Source organism: Lithobates pipiens, unplaced genomic scaffold, assembly GCF_037356315.1.
Source record: "Lithobates pipiens isolate NorthernLeopardFrog02 unplaced genomic scaffold, aLitPip1_a1.2 Scaffold_19, whole genome shotgun sequence".
Taxonomy (NCBI): Eukaryota; Metazoa; Chordata; class Amphibia; order Anura; family Ranidae; genus Lithobates; species Lithobates pipiens.
In genome coordinates this window covers 161,507,894-161,534,946 of record NW_027507764.1, presented here as the reverse complement: position 1 = coordinate 161,534,946, position 27,053 = coordinate 161,507,894, and the positions used below count along the sequence as shown (strand labels likewise).

Sequence of the window (27,053 nt, the reverse complement as noted above, 5' to 3'; positions counted from 1 at the left end):
AACACCATACCCACAGTGAAGCATGGTGATGGCTGCATCATGCTTTGGGGCTGTTTTTCTTCAGCTGGAACAGGAGTCTTAGTCAAGGTAGAGGGAATTATGAACAGTTTTAAATACCAGTCAATATTGACACAAAACCTTCAGGCTTCTGCTAGAAAGCTGAACATGAAGAGGAACTTCATCTTTGAGCATGACAACAACCCAAAGCATACATCCAAATCAACAAAGGAATGGCTTCACCAGAAGAAGATTAAAGTTTTGGAATAGCCCAGCTAGATTCCAGACCTGAATCTGATTGAAAATCTGTGAGGTGATCTGAAGAGGGCTGTGCATAGGGGATGCCCTCACAATCTTACGGATTTGGAATGCTTTTGCAAAGAAGAGTTGGCAAATATTGGCAAGTCAAGATGTGCCATGCTGATAGACTCATACCAAAAAGACTGACTGCTGTAATAAAATCAAAAGATGCTTCAACGTAATTCAAGTAATTCTAAGTATTAGTTTAAGGCTGTGCACACTTTATACAACCATATTATTTTATTTTTTTTATTTATACTTCCCTCCACCTAAAAGATTTAAGTTTGTTGTTAAACTGAGTTGTACAGTTTATAGATCACATTAAAGGTGGAAAAAGTTCATCACAGAAACCTGACATTTTAACAGGGGTGTGTTAGCCCTTGTACACACGGTCGGAGATTCCGACAACCAAATCCGTCGGATTAATTCCGACGGATTAATTCCGGAAGAGGTCCGGAAGTGATGTTGCATACACATGGTCGGACTAAGTTGTCGGAAAATCTGATTGTACATAACCATATGACGTTATTTCATTACGATGGGACTACGTTCAGGCTAGTAGCCAATAGGTTTGGTCTAGGAATTTGATCTGAGCATGCGTGGCACTTTATCCGTCGGAGTAGGCTACACATGATCGGAATATGTCCGATAGGAGCATTTTGTTGGAAAATTTTACCGGCAAGTTGGAAAACTTGGTCCGTCCTATATTCCGACGGAAACAGTCGGATACAGACCACACACAGTCGGAATATCCGACAAAACAGTCCGATAGGAAACATTCCGTCGGAATCTCCGACCGTGTGTACAAGGGCTAAGACTTTTTATTTCAATCTTTTTCCTGTTTGTGTCTCTGCTAGGTAGAATCATGCTCTATATTTCTCCTGGTGACTGTGATGGGAAAACATATGTCACCAGAACAAGAGATAAGGGTAAATCATTCATTGGGGTCCAGTGACAGCTCTTTGAGAGGGGATTTTCCTTCAACTTGTAGAGATTTTCTGTTGCTGACTGTTGCGCTCCTGGGACACCAAGTAAAGGGAAATCTTTCCAATGGGACACAGACAGGAGAAAATAAAACCCTTTATAACCGTTTGCTACTTTACCTGAAGCTGAAAAGGAAGATTTTGGCTATGAATGTTCTTTTAAATGTATGTAAACCAAAAAAACAAACGTAAATATTGCAGATTACCAATCCACAGATGCGGTGGCTGTATTTTTTTTTGTTATAGGTTTTCCAGCATTCCCGTTTGACAGAAGCTGGTCATGAGACTGACTTCTGTCGGACAGGGAGCTGTTCACATGGGCAATGATGACACTTATACGTGGCACTGATGACAGATGGCACTAATATGTGGCACTAATGACAGATGGCACTTATACGTGGCACTGATGACACGTGGCACTAATATGTGGGACTGATGACAGATGGCACTAATACGTGGCACTGATGACAGATGGCACTAATACGTGGCACTAATACGTGACACTGATGACAGATGGCACTGATAAGTGGCATTGATGACACGTGGCACTGACAACAGATGGCACGTGACACTGACAAATGTCACTGATACGTGGCACTGATGACAGATGGCACTAATATGTGGCACTGATGACAGATGGCACTATGTGGCACTGATGACACGTGGCACTGATGACAGATGGCACTTATACGTGGCACTGATGACAGATGGCACTGGGGACAAATGGCACTGACAACAGGTGGCACTGGGGACAGATAGCACTAACAGGTGGCACTGGGGACAGATAGCACTAACAGGTGGCACTGGGGGCAGGTGGCACTGGGGTGGATGGCACTGGGGCAGGATGGCACTGAGGGAGCATGGCACTGGGGGAGGATGGTACTGGGGCGGATGGCACATTTTTAAATTTATTTTTTTATTTTACCACTTACGGCCGCTGCAGCCGTTCATCTCTCCCATCTCACACGCTGTCTGTGTGAGGAGGGAGAGTGGCGCTGAGAGATGATCTCATATGTTTACATATGAGATCATCTCACATTGGACACGCCAATTGCGCTGTAAATGGCTGCTGTGATTGGCCATTTACAGCGATCTGTGTTTGCCTGTCTCCGCCCACGGCGGCGCACATTGCGGAAGTAAGCACCAGGACGTCCAGGGACGGCCTCCCGGACGAAAGCGCCTGCTCTATAGCCGTCATTCGGCTATAGGGCGGGCGGGGAGAGGTTAAACATGCTTGAGGCAAACTAGATTTAGGCCCCATTCACACCTGAGCATAGCGTTTTTAGGCAGAAAATTGCACAATTTTACCGCAATTTTGCTGCGTTTTTTTGCGGTGGTTTTTTACTGCGATTTTGCGGCATTTTTACCACATTTTGCCACGATTTTGTGCAGGGCAAAAGGTCACCAATGTAAAAGGAAGAAAAACACCCAAATCTGCCCGATTCAAGCGACAAAAAAAGGGTCCAGAACTTGTTTGAGCTTCAGGTGTTCGGCTTCAGGCGACTTGGAGTGGACATGTGAACCATCTCCATTATGAATAATAGATTTTTTCCCCTCCAGCGCTTCAGGCTTCAAGCTACAAAATGCTCAGCTCTGAATGGGGACTTATTATACTCAGACCAAAAGTTTAAAACAAACAAGCAAAAAAAAAAAAGCTAATAACCAAAAAAACTAAAAAAGCAGTAGACTCGGTTGACCACTTCTGGAAACCTTTTATGCATTTTTCCTTTGATTTGCTAAGGTTTGCTTTAAGTAGATAAGACTACACATTGCTAACAACAAATTATTTCCAATGTAGGGGGTGCTTCACCAGATCAATGGCATCAACACTCTTACACAGGTATATGTTTTTATTTTTATCTAATTAAATAAACATATGGTATTGAGAACATAACCGATTATCAGATGTTATCATCTAGTGACCTGATATCAATAAACTGAAAATGGGGACTATTAGCTTATCTACTAAGTCAGCTTCTGTTTTTCATGCTATGTATTTTATGAGCTATTTTATTGTAATCTGACCACACTTATGCTGTTATAAGGAAACTTTAAAGGTTTTGGTTAATTTTATTTAATTGTTCTTTTATGTTTATACCATAATAACATGGCGATATGACAATGGTAGTGGTAATAACAACATCAGCACTGATGTAACCTGTTCTCACTACTATTTAAATTGTATTTAAAGCTTTTTTTTTTTCTTCTGCTGACAGTCATGTAAGAGGGGATATCTGGTTGGGTTGCTTTGGAGAGACCTCCTCTTTCTTAGTGCTGTGTCCCTCATATCAGAAGTAAGGGAAACAGAAAAAAATACAGGACAGTACAGGACATCGGACATTGATCGGACATTCCGATAATAAAATCCCATGTTTTTTTTCCAACGGATGTTGGCTCAAACTTGTCTTGCATACACACGGTCACACAAAGTTGGTCGGAAATTGCGAACGTCAAGAACGTGGTGACATACAAGACGAGCCGAGAAAAATGAAGTTCAATAGCCAGTGCTGCTCTTCTGCTTGATTCCTAGCATGCGTGGCACTTTGTGTGTCGGAATTGTGTACACACGATCGGAATTTGCACGAACGGATTTTATTGTCGGAAAATTTGAGAACCAGATCTCAAATTTTGTGCGACGAAAATTCAGATGGAAATTGTCCGAAGGAGCCTACACACTTTCTGACAAAAGGCTCCCATCGAACATTTTCTGTTGGAAAATCCGACCGTGTGTACAAGTCATTAAGCATTACTTACGTTATCAAAAACTATACAACAAAGTTTGGCTTTACATACACTTTAAGGGTCCATGCACACTAGACAGCAGAAAAATTACCAGAACTGCTGGCAGAAAAAAGCAGCATAAAGACACCCCCATAGAGCATAATGTATGCAGCTTTAGGTGTGTTCTGCGTTTATAAGCGTTTTTTTCCCACAGCACTAGAAAAATGTACACTTAAAAATACTTGGCACTCATAAAAACCATGTTTAGGTGCGTTTATGCGAATTTAGGCATGTCAAGCGTTTTTTCTGCCCGAAATCTCTCACAAACGAAAATGATAGATTGCTTTTTTTTCAGCCTGCACGAAATCTTCTCTACAAATATGCTGTAAATACCAAAATGTGCATGGACACAGACTAAAATAAGGTTGCTTTTACCGGTTGAAATAAAAGATCCCAGACGCCTGTATAAGGGGCATTTTTTATGCCCAGTGTGCATGAGGCTTAAAACTAAACTAGTTATCCTATAACAACAGTTACTTAGTTCAACTTTAATGTTACTGCGCCATCTGCTGGATGTAAATATAAATGCTGCTTTCCCAGTTCTATATTATGACATACTCTCTTCTTTTTATTTTTAGTACATGCAGACAACATGCAATACATACCTTTCATCTGGTGAAGATGAATTTAATATTGACAAGTTGGTCAATATGACCTGTAAGTATAATTATTACAAGTGTAAGTAGTAATATTTATATGCATTAGTTGTAATACTTCCCAAATTAAATGGGAAAGAGGGACAACATTGTATGAAGGCAAAGGACATACCCTGTCATCCCCATTGGTATGCAGATCGGAAAGAATTAATTTACAGAACATGATTGGATAAACCCACAAGTTCTTTTTACCACTAATTCGCCTTCCTACTAACTGTTCAAAAAAACATATGTAAGAGGTCAGAGGCTATATGAACTGTTTAGCCTAGTATAATAGTTTTGATAGTTAAATATTACATTAACAAAGTCAGTATTCCTAGACCAGACGGCAAGGCAAATAAGGAGGACAGAGGGATTTTGTATGAAAAGAGGGACAGTGCTTCGAAAAAAAAAGGACAGTTGGGAGCTATGGTTTTGAGGTACATTGCTCTTTAAAGTAACTAGGTGACCAGTCTACTTTACTTGTGCAATTGCAAACCCTTGGTATGGGAAGGCATAGCACCCCGTATGTTACCATTTACAGCCTACAATGCCAATCCCCATATTGGGAATTGTCAAAAAAGACCTACCGTATGTGCTTTTAACATCATAATGATTTGTGCCCTTAATATTAAATGTTCTATTTTATTTTATATTATTGGTATGTCACATAATCTTTCTCCTTTTTTGTAGATATTTTTCAAAAACTTGCTGCCGCAAAAGAACAAAGAGAATGGATAATTCAAAGTGGAGCACACAAAGTAAGGAACCAGCAATTTAATAGCACAGCAATATATATATATATATATATATATATATACAGTATATATATATATATATATATATATATATATACTGTAAATACAAAGAACAATTAAAAAACACTATACTGATATATATATATATATATATATATATATATATATATATATATATATATATATATATATATATATATATATATATATATATATATGTATATATAGATTTTGTAAGTTTGCCCACTTACAAAGAAATGAAAGGTCTATAATTTTTATCATAATATTTTAAATGATAGAGTCAGAATATCAACCAAAATTCCAGAAAAAAAATGATACAAATATTATATATATATATATATATACATATTTTTTGTGTGTGAATCTATTTGAAAAGTAATAAACAGATATATGGCAAAAAAATTTAATTAATTAAATTTTATAAAAAATTATATAAATAGAGTTGCAGTTCAGTGAGCAAAATAAGTATTTGATCCTTTACCAACCAACAATAATTCTAGCTCCCACAGACTGGCTACAGTACACCCTCAGTCTGGAGCTCCATGCAGGATTTCACCTCATGTGGTAAGCAGGATCATGAGAAAAATGAGGGATCAGTCCAGAACTACACGGGAGGAGCTCATGAATGATCTCAAGGCAGTTGGGTCCACAGTCACCAAACAAACCAATGGTAACACAATACGCCACCATGGATTGAAATCCTGCAGGCCCATCTGAAGCTTGCCAGTGAACATCTAAATGAATCAGAGAAGGATTGGGAGAAAGTGCTGTGGTCAGATGAGACCAGTGGCAGCCCCCTCCGACACCTCCGCCGCCTATTTCAGGACACTGTACACATGAAATACTATGATGGGGATAGGCGGGGGTGTGTATTTTGAAGCATGTTATTAGAGCCAGAGGCTCTAATAGGCTTCAAAATAGGGTGGGCTCGGGGAGCAGAGCACGGTGTCCCAATCCCACCCTGTTGTGTGGCATAGCAAATTAAGACCTGTCTCCCGATTGGCCAAAGCATTAGACGATCCTTTTGGATGCTTATCACTTTGGCGGAAAAGAGGAGACACGGCGGAGGAAGCACGAGTATGAGCTGAGCGGACGCAGGAGCCGCAGCCACCGCTTCCCACCTAGGAGGAGAGCCCCTTCACTCCAGGAGAGGAGCAGAGCCCCGAAACACTAGCGGTAAGTTCCACCAGACCAGGGGGGTTATTGAAGTGACAACCAAGCCTGGCTGCATTTGATGGGCACAAGTGGCTGCATATGATGGGTACAAGTGGCTGCATTTGATGGGCATGAGTGGTTGCATTTGATGGGCACATATGGCTGCATATGATGGGCACAAGTGAATGCATTTGATTGGCACAAGTGGCTGCATATGATGGCCACAAGTGGCTGCATTTGATTGGCACAAGTGGCTGCATATTATGGGCACGAGTGGCTGCATATTATGGGCACGAGTGGCTGCATATGATGGGCACAAGTGGCTACATATGATGGGCACAAGTGGCTACATATGACAGGCACAAGTGGCTGCATTTGATTGGTACAAGTGGCTGCATTTGATGGGCACAAGTGGCTGCATATGATGGGCACAGTGGCTACATATGATGGACACAAGTGGCTGCATATAATGGGCACAGGGAGGCTGAAATTGATGTGGGGGATTCAGTATTTTCCAGTTTGTTTGTACCCCCCTAAAAATTTGGATCACCAATCTCTCTCAGAGCCAATCACTGGGTGCGGTGTCTTGCTGTGTATTCTGGGAGAGGGTACTTAAAAGTGCTGAAGTCACGTGGTTCTGGGTTCCGGTCCAGAAGTATGTTCTGACTCCATGGTCCTGGTCCTCCTGACCAGCCCCCAGAGGCCCTCATGGCCTGGGGTGCAGATCCATCTGTTTCCGAGTCTCGGAACTGGCTAGTCCAAGGCACAGTAACTGGAAGGAGGATTCTAAAGTGGTCCGGTGCCGTCTCGGGTTTTGGAGAGGCCCAGCAACTCAACATGCAACCAGGGGAGGACTCTTCGGACGTGGGCCACACACGAGACTGGCTCCTCGGTAAGAGTCTGGAAGCTGAGCTGTATGGACACTAATTGAATCTGCATTTCTTATGGTATCGCCGGACTGACTGCAAGATTCTGGTACTGTAAGAAAGTTCCTAATTTCATTCTTTGGTTGCAACTAAGTTCCTGTGAGAGACTTTCTGTGTTCATCTAAAGTTTTACAACCAAGTCTGTGGCAGAGACTTTGCTAAGTTTGAATCATTTGTCGGCTGCTAAATCCATAAACCAGGATTTATCCGACAGTTGAAATATCCAGTTGTGAATGGCTATTCCCCGGATTACCTGAGGAGAGACATTAATTAAGTGTCAGCAGTTTCCAAAGTGCCTGAGCACATTCATTGTTAGGTTGTTGAATCTCAAAAACTATAGGATAAGTGTTGTGTGGCCAACCAAAAAGATAACACTGAGTTGTTGAAAGAGAGACACCTATTTAGTAGAAAGAGAAATTGTTGGAGTGACCTCCACATTTCAAAGGGTATACTGTTGCATATTGTATAGTTATAAAAAATGGGGAAATGTACATACATTGCATGGATGTACTGAATATATATTTTCTTATTTTGGCCAGACATACATTTTAAGTTTAATAATTATTAAACATGCAAACAAAAGTTGTATTTACTTTTTTTCAGACTCTGATCAGACTTTTAGCAGCTAGAGACAGTAATGTGCTGCTGGGTGCTCTGCTTGCTCTTACCAGTTTGGCTGAAAGGTGCGTCTGTTTTAACATGTAACATTCCATTTCTTCTTTTTGAACTACATGTGTGTTCATGTACAAGTATTTGACCTGTTGTTTTAAATTGTCTGTTTTTTCCTTCTATTCTATATTTTTAACAATGGGCATTGATACAGTGCCTTGAAAAAGTATTCACACCCCTTGACATTTTCCACATTTTGTCATGTTACAACCAAAAAGTAAATGTTTTTTCTTGGGATTGCATGTGATAGACCAACATAAATTGGCACATAATTGTAACTGGACTGGGACAAAAATGTTGCCCTGGTCTTCATCCAGACCGGCCCACTTAAATTGAATAAAATTCTGCCCCCCACCTCCCCCAAAAAATAAAATAAAAATCACATCCACCAAAAGGCCCCCACATCCATTATTGCATATCATGAGAGGGCAAGAGAGAAAGGGAGTGAGAGAGAGGGGGCTAGAGAGAAAGGGGGTGGGTGAGAGAGAGGGCGGGTGAGCGTAAGAGTGAGGGAGTGAGTGTAAGAGAGAGGTGAGTGAGAGAGAGAGAGAGGGGGGGTGAGAGAGAGGAGGGGGCTGAGAGACGGGGCTAAGAGACAGAGGGGGGCTGAGAAACAGAGGGGGGCTGGGAGGCAAAGGGGTGCTGGGAGACGGGGGTCTGAGAGATGGGGGGTTGAGAGACGAGGGAGAGGGCTGAGAGACAAAGGGGGGTCTGAGAGACAAAATGGGGGTCTGAGAGACAGGGGGGTCTGAGAGACAGAGGGGGGACTGAGAGACCAGGGCCTGGGAGACAGAGGAGGTCTGAGAGACAGAGGGAAGCGAATGAGAGACAGGGGGCGGAGAGACAGAGTGGGGCTGGGAGACAGAGGGGGGACTGAGAGAAGGAGGGGCTGAGAGAAAGAGGGGAGGGTTGAGACAGACCACATAGCACTGTCCCCATCTGCAGCCTCTGCTCCCCCCTCCCCGAAGGTTCTGTGTGCGGGCAGGTTTGTGTAGGATGCCAGTTACCTGATGGCCAGCGACGTCAGCGCCAAGTCTCCCTCTTGATCTGGGGGTGCTCTCTCTGCTCTGCTTCTTCCAGTGGCTCTTTGGCAGCCTCCACCCCCCACTTGTCCTCTTCCTCTGGGCCCCCAGTCAGCCTGTCCGCTGGCCAAGGTCGCACTCTTCTTGGAACAGAGAGGAGGTAGAGGAATCAAGGTTCTGGGAGCGCCAGGTGACTGCACCCACTCCTCTTCGGTGGTCAGGGAGGGAGTGGAGCTCTTCTCCCTCCCAGACTCTCACATTTAACTGTCCTCTTCGCTGGCCACCTTCCCCGAATCCTCGCCACTGTTTGCTGCCATGCTCCCACCAAACTCTGCATAAAAACCGGCCCGATGATAAATGGTTTTCAACATTTTTTACAAATAAATATCTGAAAAGAGTGGCATGCATTTGATTTGTATTCAGCCCCCCTGAGTTAATACTTTAGAGAGACACCTTTGGCTACAATTACAGCTGCAAGCCTTTTTGGGGATGTCTCTACCAGCTTTGCATATCTAGAGAGTGACATTTTAGCTCGTTCTTTGCAAAATAGCTCAAGCTCTGTCAGATTGTATGGAGAGCATCTGTGAACAGCAATTTTCAAGTCTTGCCACAGATTGTAAATTGGATTTAGGTCTGGACTTTGACTGGGCCATTCTAACACATGAATATTCTTGGATCTAAACCATCCCATTGTAGCTTTGGCTGTATGTTTAGGGTCATTGCCCTGCTAAAAGGTGAACCTCCACCCCTGTCTCAAGTCTTTTGCAGACTCTAACAGATTTTCTTGTAAGATTGCCCTGTATTTGTCTCCATCCATCTTCCCATCAACTCTGATCAGCTTCCCTGTCCCTGCTGAAGAAAAGCATCCCCGCAACATGATGCTGCCACCACCATGTTTCACAGTGGGGATGGTGTGTTCAGGGTTATGTGTAGTGTTAGTTTTCCTCCACACATAGCGTTTTGCTTTTAGCCCAAAATGTTCAATTTTGGTCTCATCTGACGAGAGCACCTTCATCCACATGTTTGCTGTGTCCCCCACATAGCTTCTCGCAAAGTGCAAACGGAACTTCTTATGGCTTTCTGTCAACAATGGCTTTCTTCTTGCCACACTTCCATAAAGGCCAGATTTGTGGTGTGCACAACTAAAAGTTGTCCTGTGAATAGATTCTCCCACCTGAGCTGTGGATCTCTGCAGCTCCTCCAGAGTTACTATGGGCCTCCTGGCTGCTTCTCTGTTTAATGCTCTCCTTGTCCGGCCTATCAGTTTAGGTGGACGGCCATGTCTTTGTAGATTTGCAGTTGTGCCATACTCTTTCCATTTTCAGATGAGGGATTTAACAGTGCTCTGTGAGATGTTCAAAGCTTGGGTTATTTTTTTAAAACCTAACCCTGCTTTAAACTTCTTCACAACTTTATCCCTGAGCTGTCTGGTGTGTTCCTTGGCCTTCATGATGCTGTTTATATACTAAGGTTCCCTAAAACATCTATGAGGGCTTAACAGAACAGCTATATTTATACTGAGATTAAATTGCACACAGGTGGACTCTATTTACTAATTAGGTGACTTCTGAAGGCAAATGGTTCCACTAGATTTTAGTTAGGGGTATCAGAGTAAAGGGGGCTAAATACAAATGCATGCAACACTTTTCATATATTTATTTGTTCACAACAATTATGTGCCACTTTGTGTTGGTCTATCATATAAAATTCTAATAAAATAAGTTTACGTTTTTGGATGTAACAAGACAAAATGTGGAAAATTTCAAGGGGTGTGAATACTTTTTCAAGGCACTGTGTATATAAAGTATATAATAACCCTGACATCATTGGGGTAATTTGAAAATGTAAAGCAAATTGTAATGGTGGTGTGTATACGGTAGTTACCCATAGTAGCAAATCTATTATTCTTCTGCTGTTCTGATTATCGCATTGGAAATTAATCAAGTTATTGGGACTATAGTATTGTACTTTTATTGTCATTGAATGTTATACTACCCTTTTGAATATGTATGCATATCCAGTTTTACATCCTAGTCAACATACTAGAAATTATATGGCCAACAAAAGAGATTTATGATAATTGCAAACACCCATCTAAAAAAGTCAGTGCAAGAAAGGTTGCACACTAATGACCTCGGTCTTTAAAGAGAAGTTTACACTTGACACCGTTTGCCCTGATTGGGCTTAATCATAGGCACTAATCTACTATGTCTATCAAAGATTACCTTTACGACTAAGCCCAATCAGGACAAAACAGTTCAGAGGGGTCTGGCTACAGGCAGGGACTATCAGTGTAGATGTCCTAAATAAACATCTTTGAGGACTGACATTACCACAAGGTCTCTTCAAAAAATTTCCGCACTTTTTTTATACGTTTCTCAGGCTTCTTCATCACAGCGTGACAACTCTTACACTAAACTGCAAGGTCAGCTGGCTTGCCAGGCAGACTAGTCACATGACACTCTCAGACAAGACCAATTACTACTCCTTCCGCCAACAAAAATATAAACGTTTTTGAAGACCCCTCCTATGTGTCGTTTCTTGTATAGACTTATACAGATATGCCAAAGCAAGGACTAACTTTCATGAGCAGCACCCTTTTCATCCTTCACCATGGAGGTTGAGCAGACATTTAAGCAAAGCTCCATATGGCAAATGCTGAACCATCTAAAATAGTTTCTATTTTAAAATGTGATCAATGTTCATTGGCAAAAAAAGTCGCAAAGGTTTTTAAACTTTAGGAAAATATGGAAAGTTTCATTCATGAGCACAGTCAATTTCTTATGTCAGATTAATTCCTGTGTGGTACAGAATTAACATAAAGCAAGCAGAACCTTCATTTATTGAATTACGCACAGTGGACAGTTTGAAATTCAGTTGTGCTCAGTGGGTAATATATTACACTGTATCATAAACACTTTTTGACATATTAATTTACTGTTTATTAATTACTGATTTTTTTGTGTTACTACGCAGCCCAGAGTGCAGATCTGCAATAAGTGAACTCAGCTTGGTTGAAAGTCTTATGATTATATTGCATGAATATGATCTGCTTTCTAGAAGGTTAGTAATAGAGTTAAAGACATGTTTATATTCTGCAGGCACTGAACTTCACTAAAATCTATTTTATATTATTTTATTTCTATATAAAATTCATGTATAAATTCTATAGCCCTGAAAGAGCTAGCATTCTTATACCACAGGATCTTTAATACAACCCATTAGATGTCGTTTTGGAAACAAATTATATATAATGCACTTTTTTTCTTGGATTGCGTAAGGAAAGGTTAAACCCCCTATCAGGGTTTTTTGTGTCTCCCATTGGGAAATTTACCTTCACTTCCTGCCCTGAAGAGAACAGGAGATGATAAGAAATCTCTCTAACAGTGATTGCTAGGATAAATACTGTAGAAAGAGTAATGCTCACTAGCTTGGGCCAAATACAGCAATAATAACTTGATGAGGGTTTTAACACTTGTCTAACCTGTCTAAGCCCTTGTACACACAGTTGGAGATTCTGACGGAATGTGTCCGATCGGACCGTTTTGTCGGATAATCCGACTGTGTGTGGTCTCCATCGGGCTGTTTCCATTGGAGTATCCGACGGACCAAGTTTTCCAACTTGTCTGTAAAATTTTCCGACAACATGATCCAATCGGACTTTGTCCGATCATGTGTAGAGAATTCCGATCGGACAAAGTGCCATGCATGCTCAGATCAAATTCCTACACCAAAGCTATTGGCTACTAACATGAACGTAGTCCCGTCGTAACGAAATTACGTCATCACGTTCTGAACGATCGGATTTTCCGACAACTTTGTCCGACCGTGTGTATGCAACAGTTTCGGACAAAATCCGTCTGAAAAAATCCGATGGATTTGGTTGTCGGAATATCCGACCGTGTGTACAAGGGCTTAGACCTGGTTCACACTGGTGTGACATATGAACTGACTTTGGGAGCACATGTCGCTTGACGTGTACAAATCAGTGGTTCCCTATGAGAGCCATCTTAACTGGTCTGACACAAGTCGGTCCAACTTTGAAAAAGGTTTTTGCACTACTTTTGTCCGACTTTGGTTTGTTTTAAGCCTATTCAATATCATTGAAGCTGGATCAAAGTCAGATCCTCGTCCTAACCATCCAACTTGTGACATACGACATGGTGATTACAGCAGCAGGAAAAGGAATTTATGTCACACTGGGATTGTTTTCATTGGTCAAAGGACAGGTCAGACTATCTCAAAGTCAGAGCAGAATAAAAATCTAGTGATAAACTGTTTTTAATCTGGGCAATAAACTAATGGAGATAATCTATTTAAGTATCATTCATCTACCTGTAGTTTACTGTATTTGGCCTTTGCTAGGATACATCTCTGAATGTGAATATTTCAGATACGTCATAACCTGTTTATGTTTCATGGTAATATTTTCAGCAGGGAAAAGTGTTCCAGGATCCTGGATCCTCCTTTCCTATTACAGTTTTCATAAGAACAGGGAAAGCTATGAAAATGATCAATGTGTTAGTTTTCACTCTGCTAAAACTGAGCCTGTTGTCAATTTGTGGACTGCACATTCATACATCTACTCTGTTACAGAAAATACAATGTCCTTTGTAATATAGCTTTTCTTTATTTGATAAAACAAATACAGGATTTGGTGGATCCAGCAACATTGCCATTTGTCATTGTCAAATATCACCAAAAGCCTTTGCCATACCTCCCAACTTTTTGAGACAGGAACGAGGGACCCCTATTAGCAAAAGTATGTAGGTATAGGACACGCCCCCGCCATGCCCCCTTAAAGGAAAATTATGCGAAAAAAGATTAGCTAAACTCACAAGTGCTTTCTTTTCTTTCTTTTTTTTTTTTTTACCACTGCTATTCCTTTATACTGACAATTAAAATGTACAAATACAGCATTTTAGAAATTGGTGAGAGTGGTAATGCAGCGCGCATAGTGGCATGGTTAAATAAAAAAAAAAGCTTTCTTGTACCCCTAAGATATGCTTAGCTTGCTGTGCCACAAGTAAGAGTACAAGTACATAATATAACTGGGTACTAACATTTATAGGTAATGTTGACCCAGGGAAAATCTGATTGTCTCTCGGGGGATCAGGAAGGAATTTTGTGGAATTCTGCTGTAGCAAATTGGAGCATGCTTTGCTGGGGTTTTTGTTGCCTTTCTCTGGATCAACTGTGGGTGAAGGATTGTGTACATGCGGTCCCTGGGTTACAAACAAGATAGGGTCTGTAGGTTTGTTCTTAAGTTGAATCCATTGTAAGTCGTAACAGGTAAATTTTTTAAGTGTAGCTCCAGCCCAAAAAAACAATTTTTAAGCTTTTTGGATAGCATAGGGAAAGGTTAACACCCCTGTAACGTTTGTTTTGCTGTCTGTGTCCCTGTTCAGAAGATTTCACCTCACTTTCTGTCCCAATGACAATTGGATTTTGAAAATTTTGGGTTGTTGTGGAAACAAGCCTTGGTGATAAAGCATCAGGGGCAGCACCTTTTTCCCATAATAACTCTTAGCCCTTGTACACACGGTCGGACATTCTGACGGAAAATGTCCGTTCGGACTGTGTTGTCGGATAATCCGACTGTGTGTGGGCTCCATCGGACTGTTTCCATCGGAATATCCGACGGACAAAGTTTTAGAACTGGGCTATAAAACTTTCCGACAACATGATCCGTTTGGACTTTGTCTGATTTTGTGTAGAGAATTCCGAACCGACAAAGTGCCACGCATGCTCAGATCAAATTCCTAGACCAAAGCTATTGGCTACTAGCCTGAACATAGTCCCGTCGTAACGAAATATCGTCATCACGTTATGTATGATCGGATTTTCTGACAACTGTGTCCGACCGTGTGTATGCAACACAAGTTTTCGGACAAAATCCGATGGATTTTGTTGTCGGAATGTCTGATCGTGTGTACAAGGGCTTACAGGAGTGAATTTCCCTTCCTAGGGACTTCCTGTTTCCTCCCTCCGTTTGTAAGTAGGAGTCGTTTGTAAGTCAGATGTTTGTAACTAGGAGACTGCCTGTATATTGGATTGTATTTATTTATTTTTTGGTTGAACTAGATGGACTTGTGTCTTCTTTCAACCGGACTAACTATATTACTATGTAGCTAAGAGTCTCACAGACATCTATAAACCTCAGTGCAATCATTTAAAAAATAAAATAAAACTCTTTTATTACATATGGTTTAGCATACACTGAAAATAGTCAGAGCGCTAATATTTTATCTGAGCCTACTGTAAAAAAGACCTTCATTAAAATAGTCATGGACTGCTTGACCAGAAACTTAAACACTTTGGTGAGAATTATGTAATATAGTGTGTATAGGGCAGGAGTATGGGAAGTACTGTGCGATGTGGAACAATGTGTTGGTGTGAGTGCTGTGCAATGCAGTACAATATACTGTACAGATGCAAATACTGTGCGATGCAGCACAATATACAGATGCAAATATTGTGAGATGCAGCACACTGTACAGAGGCAAATACTGTGCGATACAGCACACTGTACAGATGCAAATACTGTGCAATGCAGCACAATGTACAGATGCGAGTACTGTGCAATCAGAGACACAGCCCTGCCTCCTCTCTTTACTGGGGGAACTACATCCTCTCCTCCCCATTAGGCAGCAATGGTGGGAAACACAGTGCAGTTTGAATAATATGTCCAGGTTTCCAGGAGACTGAAAGCAGGGCACATGATTCAAAACCTGTACTGTCGTGGCAACCCTAGTTGGGAGAAGGGCTGTAGAAGAGACTCAGCATGCCTTCCTATTACAGGCTGTCCACATAAAACTACAAAACTACAGGAGGCAGACCAGGCACCCCGCACAAGGATAGAGAACAGGAGTGATTGGTCATTATAACAGGAAGCTTGAGTTGTTTAATAGAGGATTATTGCACAGATGTGAAAAAAATACAAGATTGAAGTAAGAATACATGTCTCTTGCTGTTCATCGGTACTCTGTTCCCTAGCAGCAAGAAGCAGAAATACAAGATACGCATAGCTTCTACAATATATAGAACTTCTGGTAAGTGAGACAAGAAGTATTACAAAGGGAGCGATCTTCAAAGAAACTTCATAGCTAATAGTCAAGTCACAAACTATTTGTATTGAGTAAAGCAAAGGGCCTCATATTTTTTCAAAGTTCTGAAGTTTATTTCTTAGTTCATAGGTGATTTTTTTTTTTTTGTCTAGAGGATTGCAGCAGATAACAAGAAAAATATTGACTGCATATATTATAGAAAAGAGTGTAGTACGGAAAAGAAAAGAAAAACAAGAGAAGAAAAGAGAAGAGAGAAGGAAAAAAAAGGGGGGGGGGGGGTAAGAGGGAAAAGGAGGTCCCCACTGGGGGAGTCAGAAAGACAGGATTCAGTATCATGATGCAATATAGAGCTGTTGCAGGTATTCCTCAGAGAAATGGAAGAGATTCCAATAGAACCACCTGGTCTTTCGTTCCTCTGTCTGGTTTTGAAGGGCTGAGGTCAGGTCCTCCAGTTGTTAGATATCATTCACCCTTTTGAGCCATTGCACAACCGTTGGAGTAGTTTGCTGTTTCCACATGTTAGGGATACAAGCTTGTGCTACGTTTAACAAGTGCTTAAGTAGAGATTTATGGTATAGTTTCTTTGATAGCGGAGTGAGATTAAGTAATATTGTAGCCGGGTTGTCCTGCAAATAAATGTCAGTAGATTTGTGGATCAGCTGAAGTACAGGTTGCAAGAATGTGCACAGTTCAGGGTACTCCCAAAAAAATGTGTAAGAGAGTGCCCTCAGATGAAACACATCTCCAACAGCAATCACTCTGTTGAGGGAACAATTTGGCAAGAACTGATGAAGTCCTGTACCAGTGTTTCGTTATTTTGTAAGTGGTCTCCTGGTACCTGCTACACAGGGAATATTTGTGTGCAAAAAAAAGTATACACGCCTTTTCAGGGCCAGACTCAACTCAGGGCATGGCAGGATAGAACATGTAATATAGAAAAAAGAAGGAAATGAGACCACAGTAGTCTCAGGAATGCAATCAAAGGGAGAATCAGCAACATGATTTGATCAATTATATGGTTAACTTTATTGAAAAATGCACAATAATTAAAGAGAATCCCACATATGTGGCACAAGGCCACACAAGTGGGACCCGTTCCTCCATGATACCTACTGACAATAGTAAAACATTACAAACCGTAGAAAAAAACAACGTTGTATCATTAAAAATAGATGCTGACAATGAAACCTCCCCCACTGTCCCCGAGCTTAAAACTTCCATGAGCCAATAAAAACCTAAAGCGATTGTCCCAGATCGCTTATAAAGACTTATGCCCTAACTAGGGCTTGAATAATCTAAATAAAAGTGTCAATGGGAACAAACAGGGAGCTATTGCCCGATGCAGCTGCTCTCATGCTGTTGAAACATATAAGGATGGTAATAATAATCCTGCCGGCATGGGTATAGATCAAATACCCGTTTATCCGTGCATAATTCAGCATAAAGATCTCCAGTTATTCAGTGATAAAGCAGAACACACCCAGACAAAGGAAGTTTGGTTCAGTTGGTGCAAGGAACTGCAAGGATCAATGCTGATTATATGGAACCCGGAGCCATCTCATATCAATTATTGCACATATCGGCCGTTAGTCTATAGCATGTCAACAGACTTGGAAGCTTATGTAAAGAAAATATACCAGTCCACACAGGGTTCTTACCTTTCCGTTTACTGTAGCTGCTTGGCCAGAAGGCGTCTTTCACACATCAGATTTGGACAAATCAAGCAGACAGAGACAGGCTATGGTCGGAGTGAATTCCATTTGTCCGGCAGAGTGACCACTTGTCCGCATGGAGAGCAGTTGATCTAATTACATCCAGTTCACTGTACAGGTCACTCAGCTACGTTCAACCAGCAGAGGGCACTCTCTATTAAGTCTGTACCAGCGCTTTTGCCTTCGGTATTCCACTGCAAGGAATCACCTTGCTATCAGCGGTAGGGAGCCGCTCAAGAGCAAGGGGGGTGGCTGCCAGCATCTATAGCATTGCTATGTCATTTGACATTTTGATTGATTTGATTACTCTCTATAACTACGCTTTAGGTTTTTCTTGGTACAAGGAAGTTTTAAGCTCCGGGACAGTGGGGGAGGGTTCATTGTCAGCATCTATTTTTAATGATACAACGTTGTTTTTTTCTACAGTTTGTAATGTTTTACTATTGTCAGTAGGTATTGTTGAGGAACGGGTCCCACTTGTGTGGCCTTGTGCCACATATGTGGGATTCTCTTTAATTATTGTGCATTTTTCAGTAAAGTTAACCATATAATTGATCAAATCACATTGTTGATTCTCCCTTTGATTGCATTCCTGGGACTGCTGTGGTCTCATTTCCTTCTTTTTTCTATATATAGTTTTTTCTGCTTGGGAGATAGCCGGTCATGTTGACAAAACGTTTGATCTTTTATTTTTTGATATTATACATATTAAGTGGATTCAAGTGGGTTTTTTCTTATAACTAGAATATGTAATATGACTGTCTTCTGTCTCTTAAATGGCTTTTTGACAGCTAAGAAGGGGTCACTTTGGCATCATACAGTATGCCTGATGAGAAATCAGGAATGATTATGATGCCATTGTTATTAACAGGGAGCTCTCCTGCAGTGCTTGTGCCATGGAGAATAGCAACTTTATGCCTGAAATTCAGGATTCTGGTAATAATTGGGCCAAAGGTTAAGCCCCAGAAGTAGATGTCTTGGTGGTGTGTGATATGCACATTCATTCCCAAAAAAGAGCCATTGTTTAGGGAAAAGTTCAGGGATAGTCCCTTAAGACTTTTCAGAAAATCCAACAGAGGTTGGTCCTTTTGGAACGATTTTCAAGATCATCCAACTTATTTTTTTTGTAGGTTGTCATGTCCCTGTGGACACTCCACTATCACACCAAAGCCTCCACCGCTAGTGCCTCCACCTGGAATTGCACTCACCAGATTATGTTGACCACTTAAGCCTATGCTTAGGGAGATCTCTCAGTGCTGTAATCACTGGTCCACAGGTCAATGGACAATAGTCAGTGTGCTTTATGTCCATACAGTTAGTATAGAGAGGGGCCCAAAATGCCATCATGGTGTAGCAATTTTTATTAAAAAAGCACTAAATTATAAATAATATAATTACCATATTTATCGGCTTATAGAATACACTTTTAGAATGCAATTTTAAGAGGGACATTTCAGGAAAAAAACTTAAAGGGTAAGTTCACCTTTACAGACAAATCTGTAAGGTGAACTTACACAGGACCCCCTCATCACTCCCCAGTCCTGCTGACCTGGAGCGTGGCAATCACCCGCACTGACACACTGGGTTGCCGCCTCACCTATCCGGGGTTTAGAAATCCCCTCCACCAACCAATCAGAACCCGTGTAGCCCATCTTATCACCGTAGGCAAAGAGGAGAGAAAGGCATGGGGATTTCAACTTCCTGGACCAGTACAGTGGCGATAGGAGCTGTCAGTGCGTGGTATTGCTGGGCTCCAGGTTAGTGGGACGGTGGGGGGGGGGGGGGTGTAAATTGTAAATTAAACTTACAGATTTTCTGTAAAGATTAACTTGCGCTTTAAAATTTAAATAAAAAAATTGAAGCAAAATAAGGGTAGCTAAGAACTCATCAAATGCAACCTCACCAGTTCCCATGAGTGCAGCCTCACCAGTGTCCATGAAAGCAGCCTCACCAGTTTCCATGAATGCAGCCTCACCAGTGCCCATGAATGCAGCCTCACCAGTGCCCATGAATGCAGCCTCACCAGTGCCCATGAATGCAGCCTCACCAGTGTCCATGAATGCAGCCTCACCAGTGCCCATCAATGCAGCCTGATCAGTGCCCATTAATGCAGCCTCACTAGTGCCCATGAATACAGCCTCAGCAGTGTCCATGAATGCAGCCTCACCAGTGTCCATGAGTGCAGCCTCAACAGTGTCAATCAATGCAGCCTCACCAGTGTCCATGAATGGAGCCTGGTCAGTGCTCATCAATACAGCCTCACCAGTTTCCATGAATGCAGCCTCACCAGTGTAAATAAATGCAGCCTGATCAGTGCCCATTAGCGCAGCCTTACCAGTGCCTATTAGTGCAGGGATTAGAGAGAGGAGAGCCACTGAATTACACAGAGTGGGGATCTCCTGCTTCCTCAACGGTCACTGTCATATGAAGTCCCACTTTCTGGATCAGTTCTTATGATAGACATTAAACGTTCCTTGCATTGGACCAGTGTGCTGTCTATCATAGGAGTTGGTCCAGGAGACAGGACTTCATATGACAGTGACCGCTGGGTAATCCGGATATCCCTGCTCTGTGTAATCCAGTGATGCTTGCCCCCCCTTCCCCTAAGCCCAGCCCTAGATGCCCCCCGCCTCTGGGCGCGGCCCACCCAAGAACGGCCCTGCCTTGCGCCCTCCCCAATGGCTTTTTTAAAAATATCACATATAACATGCACGCATTATTTGCACTCTATTTTCAGGGGGGGAAAGTATGTGTTATACGCCGATAAATGTGGTATATATAATATATAAATAAATATAAATATATAAATAAATATGATAAATTGTTTTGCTGTCTGTTTTCCCTTTAAGCATGTTTACTTTCACTTCCTATTCTGTCTAGCACAGATCAAATAGACAGGAAGTCAGGAAAAATCTTCCAAACTAGTACACAAGAACAAAATAGGGCTGCTAACCTTTCTTCTTTGTATCTATGATTAAGGTTTGACTGGATTTTGACTTTAAGCCCTTGTACACACGGTCGGACATTCCGATGGAAAATATCCGATCGGACCGTGTTGTCGGATAATCCGACCATGTGTGGGCTTCATCTGACTTTTTCCATCGGAATGTCCGACCAACAAAGTTTGAGAGCTGGATATAAAAATTTTCTGACAACATGATCCAATCGGACTTTGTCCGATCGTTTGTAGAGAATGCCGATCGGACAAGTGCCACACATGCTCAGATCAAATTCCTAGGCCAAAGCTATTAGCTACTAGCCTGAACGTAGTCCCGTCGTAACTAAATAACGTCACCACGTTACGAACAATCAGATTTTCCGACAACTTTGTCCGACCGTGTGTATGCAACACCAGTTTCGGACAAAATCCGTCTGACAAAATCAGACGGATTTTGTTGTCGGAATGTCCGACCGTGTGTACAAGGGCTAACACTTGTAATGTTTAATTGATTGTTCATTATATCTTACTCAAACTAACAGAATTGTAATCAAATGCTAAAGAATGCATCCTCCTTTAGTATTATACTACTGACATAATGTATACTTTTGTCCATTTTCCAGACTTTCAGCAGAGCTTTTACGACTTCTTTGTTCAGAGTCTGAGGTAAAAGAACAAGTCAAAATTTATGATGGTGTTCCCACACTGCTTAGTTTGCTTCACTCCGATCACCTAAAGCTTCTGTGGAGCGTGGTTTGGGTATTGGTTCAGATCTGTGAAGACCCTGAAATAAGTGTGGAGATCCGTACCTGGGGAGGAGTCAAACAGCTGCTCCATATTTTAAAGGGGTATGTAGAAATTAGTTTTTTTACAGACTTGTACATTAAATAGAAGGCACATAAAATTTCATGCTTTCAGTATGAAATACCAGTTACCTGGCTTGTCACCTTTATTAAAATGGCCCTTGTTTTTATCTTCCTCTACTGTTTATTGCCATGTATTCATCAGTACAGGAACCACTGGCTATTCAAAAACAAAGTTTTCTTTGTTATCAGTACATTTTGCTACCTGATGCAGGGCTCCCTCTACACGTGATAAAGTGAAATCTACTAGAGCAATTTCCATTGAACCTTAGCTGCCAAATGTCCACAGTTTGCAACCCTGGAAATCTCTTCAGCCACAATCTTATTTAAAAGATAACCCCACTTTTGTGGGGGAAAAAAAATCTAATTAAAAAAAATATAGCATATACAATTGCGACGCAAGTCAGATTTTGTGATTGAATGTTATTTAAATTTGCCTTTCCTTTTCAATCTGCAGCTCTGTAATTTTCTTTAAAATGCAACACAATATAGCTACCTGGAGGTGTTCTGCACACATAATGTGTACAGAATGCCCTCCAGATATGTCATTTCCTGCTTGTGTGATTGGCTCACTGACTTTCCTAGAAGTCTGCTCTAAGATAGAAGTCAGATTTCAGACATCCCCTGAATGTCATTTTTGGTGTGATACTCCCAATAGGAAATTACGTCTAAAGGGATGCAGACCCTGCAGTTTTCCCACATTAGAAACCTCTCCCATTAGACTCACTCAGAACATGGGCAAAGACAAACACACAGGGATTTCTTCAGATTAACAAAAGGTATGAATCTGCAACAAAGTTTGTTAAAATCCCTGCAATGTACATAGATCGCCCAGAGAGGAATGTTTTTTTTCTCAACAAGAAATGAGTTATTCTTTTACTAATATGGATATGGGGAACCATTTTTAAAAATACTTAAACTATGATAATTAGCAGTACGTATTATTATAACAGAGCATAGGGGCTAACCCCCCCCCCCCCCCCCACAATTTTTTTTCACTGACAAAATATTAAAGATTTACTAATTTACTACTAGGGTGCATGTTTTTTAAAACCTAATATATGACAGCAACTTATTTTAGAAACTAAAACAATTGATATTTAAACAATATGTAAAAATTAAAAAAAATACATAAAAATGATTCAGATCGTCCACCTGGACAAAAGATATGTGAGTAAATAAAGTCCCAACAAAGTGTCAAATCAAACATAAAACCACATCAGTGGAAAAAAATGCTCATATAAGTCCACAAAAAAACAAATGAAAAAAACATCAATCTTCCAAATATAATGATGTCTTCCAACAAAGATTAGGTGATCCTTCACCAAAATTAGGAAAATTGGACACCCAAAAGTGAATGGATAAGTGATCTGCTTACCAGACCATTTTGACTTCTTTCCTAAGAAAAATAGTCAAACAGCGCTTTTGCAAGATAGTGCCTGCTCACATATGATGGAATGGAAATTTCAGGAATCCGTTTTAATGATATAATAAAGTGATAAAAATGTAGCCAAATGGCTCCTTACATTTAAAAGTGCCTATCCTGGCACTGGGGCTGCTGGCTTGTCAGAAAGAGTGATGTATGGAGTCACCTCCGTGCCCACCTCAGTGCGTTCCACCGACAACCAGCCGGACTGGAAATGGCATAGGCAAAAAAAAAAGTGACCAGGTACCGCCTCGACGTACGTTTCATTGTTTACGTCTTCAGGAAGTGTACTTGGTCACGTTTTTATAGTGTGAATAAGTGCTAGAGAGAACTTTGTGCGCAGCCTCAGTCCTGGTCACGGAACAATACAATCTATATCTCCATTGGATTAATACAAATCGCTAAAAATAAAGAAGGAAGAAAAGAAGAAAAATTCCCTCCCTTTACACCATACATATATGAAAAATGAATAGTCAAACATTTAGCATTTAATAGCATAACCCCCATTAATACAATAGTAGTGATAAGCCATGTGGTTCCAACAGAATACTCTAGGTGGTAGCATATATCCAAATAGCAATATGCAAATGGGAATTGCATACTGCCTGGGATAGATGTCACCATGGCCACCCGTACTAAACCTAGAATTATGTATGGATACGAGTTTTCAAATATGTCTAGCACAAATGAATAATAACCAATACGGTCTAATGTTTTACGGCAGAATACAGCAATATTTGTGTCAACTTTATGGACCTGGCGATAATAAATCATAGGAGTTTTGACACCAAAACCTTTTTTTAAGGTAACCAATAGGAATGGCTATGTGCCAACACACAGTTGCCATCACCCACAGTGGATAGGCAGTGGTCCCCAAAGGACAATATATGAGACTCAAAATGCCGATGCCGATTTTTGGACCCAGGCCGAGGTGCTCACTTGAAGATTCCTGGAAAAGGGCTACCGAGAGAACACCTTGACTAAAGTGCTAGCACAAGTGTCTTCAATGGACAGACAATCCCTACCGATAACAAAACCTAAACCTGAATACAAACCTGAATACAAAGGTGAAGTGGCGTTTGTGTCAGGTTTGAACAGACAATACAAACAAATTGAAGCCATAATTAAAAAATATTGGCCCATTTTGTTAAAAGATAAGGATGTATCATCCTCTATTCTGCCTAAGCCTAAATTAATTTATAGGAGAGCTCCAGGGTTGAGGAACAAAATATCTCAGAATGTACCTGACCCCCAAGAAACTGTCTTCCTTTTTGAATGGATCGGGTTTTCATTTCTGCACTAGGTGCAAAGCCTGCAGAATGATGAAAAGACCGGGAACCTCCAGGAAGGTTTCACAGTTCCAGTCTGTAGTAAGTAAAGAGAATTTCAAAATTAAACCCTTTATCACGTGTAACTCAGATCATGCCACCTATGTACTGGAATGTCCTTGTTCCCTCCAATATGTAGGTCGAAGAAATAAAAATTTGAATAAATGAACATCTAACAAACATTAAGAAAGGCTTTCCAAATCATAGTGTGTCAAGGCATTTTAAATTATATCATAATAGTGACCCTACACTTTGTACTTTTTATGGAATTGATAAGATTGCCAAACATTGGAAGGGGAACTCATATGAAAAGAGAAATCTCTAAAAATGAAACCAAGTGGATATATAAATTAAGAAGTATTCAACCGTTGGGAATAGAGCTAGACCTAAATTGCTTTTTGTCCAATGACTAAACAATTCGTGACCACTAAGGTTTATTATATAAATTTCTAATAATCTTTTTTTATGGAAAAGTTGTTACTAACTATTATCCATACATAATTCTAGTTTAAGTACGGGTGGCCATGGTGGCATCTATCCCAGGCAGTATGCAAGTCACATTTGTATATTGCTATTGGGATATATGCTACCACCTAGAGGATTCTGTTGGAACCACATGGCTTATCACTACTATTGTATTAATGGGGGTACACTATTAAATGCTAAATGTTTGACTATTTGTTTTTAACATATGTATGGTGTAAAGGGAGGGAATTTTTCTTCTTTTCTTCCTTCTTTATTTTTAGAGATTTGTATTAATTCAATGGAGATATAGATTGTATTGTTCCCTGACCAGGACTGAGGCTGCGCACAAAGTTCTCTCTAGTTATTACACACTTTCTGAAGACGTAAACAATGAAACGTACGTCTAGGCGGTACCTGGTCAAATTTTTTGCCTATGCCATTTCCGGTCCGGCTGGTTGTCGGTTTGAGCCGGTGGAAAGCACGCCATCTACAGAGGTGGGCACAGAGGTGACTCCATACATCACTCTTTCTGACAAGCTAGCAGCCCCAGTGCCGGGATAGGCACTTTTAAATATAAGGAGCCATTTGGCTACATTTTTATCACTTGATTTTATAATTAAAACGGTATGATGCTATTAATGTTTCTTGCACTTTTTGTATATCCTGCCTTTACCCATGAGGAGGAGGGTTTCTGCAATTTCCATTCCATCATACGAGAGCAGGCACTATCTTGCAAAAGCGCTATTTGACTATCTTTCTTAGGTAGGTGGCTTGCTCCTCTCACCTGTGCTGGGTGCATACATTTAGATACTTGGGGGTACAAGTGACCCGAGAACTGTCAGCTTTCATAGCTAAAAACGTATATATCTTTCATTCACTTCTCTGGGAATGTTGTGCCTCTTGGTCTAATCTCCTGCTCAATCTCTTAGGGCGCGTCAATTTCCTTAGGATGATGTTCCTGCCAAAATGTATGTATATTTTTTGGAATTGGCTGGTTTTGGTACCGAATACCTTTTTTCAGGAGATTGACTGTTGTATTACTTCATTTATTTGGTATGGGGCCCTTTCCAGATTGGCAAAATCTACCTAGCAGTTCCTGTCTTGTTGCGAAAGCTTAGCTTTACCTAACTTCCAGTTGTATTATAGGGGGGGGTACCCTGGTTACTGCCTACTGGTGGTTTATTGGATCTTGATCCAATGCTGCAGTCTGCCTGGAGGCTGTCTTTCTGGGTTCTCTTTCAGAATGATGTAACTTGGTCTATAGAGGCCCCAGAGCTTATGCAGTGCTTTCTGCTCCTACCAAAGTTACACTTATGCCACGTACACAGGACCGGACTTTTTGACAGCAAAGGTCAAAAACAAATCCGTCAGACAATTCGATTGTGTGTGGGCTCCATCAGACCTTTCCTGTCCAAATTCAGACGGACTTTAGAAATAGAACATGTTTTAAATTTTCCCGCCCAGTTCCTAGCGGGAATCCCATTCGTCTGTATGCTGGTCCAACGGACCAAATACGACGCAAGGGCAGCTACAGCACCTGCCTGCGAGAATGTTTCCAGCACGATCCTATCACACTGGTTCTTCGCTGCAGAGTACTGCGCATCTCACCCTCGCTGCAATAGGAAAAACACATTCACAGTGAGCTCGATGCGACAACGTCCCTTGGGTCTGGTATGGATTTTAGGGGGAATCCCCTATGCCGAAAAAAACGGCGTGGGGGTCCCCCCAAGGTCCATACCAGACCCTTATCTGAGCTGGTCAGGAAAGGGTGTGGGGATGAGCGAGCGCCCTCCCCCTCCTGAACCGTACTATGCCCTGCGGCCCCCCCATCCCAAAGCACCTTGTCCCCATGTTGATGAGGACAAGGGCCTCTTCCCAACAACTTTAATAAGGGGGCCCACAGATCCTGGCCCCCCCACCCTATATGAATAAGTATGGGGTACATCGTACCCCTACCCATTCACCTGGGGAAAAAAGTGTCAATAAAAAAACACACTAGACAGGTTT

General features: G+C 41.3%; 1 protein-coding gene across 14 annotated transcripts in view; it reads left to right on the top strand.

The window, feature by feature from the left end:
* NEK10 (NIMA related kinase 10) overlaps nucleotides 1–27,053 on the top strand; it is a 487,578-nt gene that overhangs the window by 78,639 nt on the left and 381,886 nt on the right. For all 14 annotated transcript variants that reach the window (XR_013277553.1, XR_013277555.1, XR_013277554.1 and 11 more), the window contains 6 exons: nucleotides 3,079–3,120; nucleotides 4,640–4,718; nucleotides 5,390–5,457; nucleotides 8,160–8,239; nucleotides 12,224–12,310; nucleotides 21,588–21,812. Coding sequence is in view for 11 of the 14 variants with exons in the window: in XM_077491445.1 (XP_077347571.1) it covers nucleotides 3,079–3,120; nucleotides 4,640–4,718; nucleotides 5,390–5,457; nucleotides 8,160–8,239; nucleotides 12,224–12,310; nucleotides 21,588–21,812 (581 nt within the window). In the remaining 3 variants the exon portion in view is untranslated. The remainder of the gene's footprint in view (nucleotides 1–3,078; nucleotides 3,121–4,639; nucleotides 4,719–5,389; nucleotides 5,458–8,159; nucleotides 8,240–12,223; nucleotides 12,311–21,587; nucleotides 21,813–27,053) is intronic.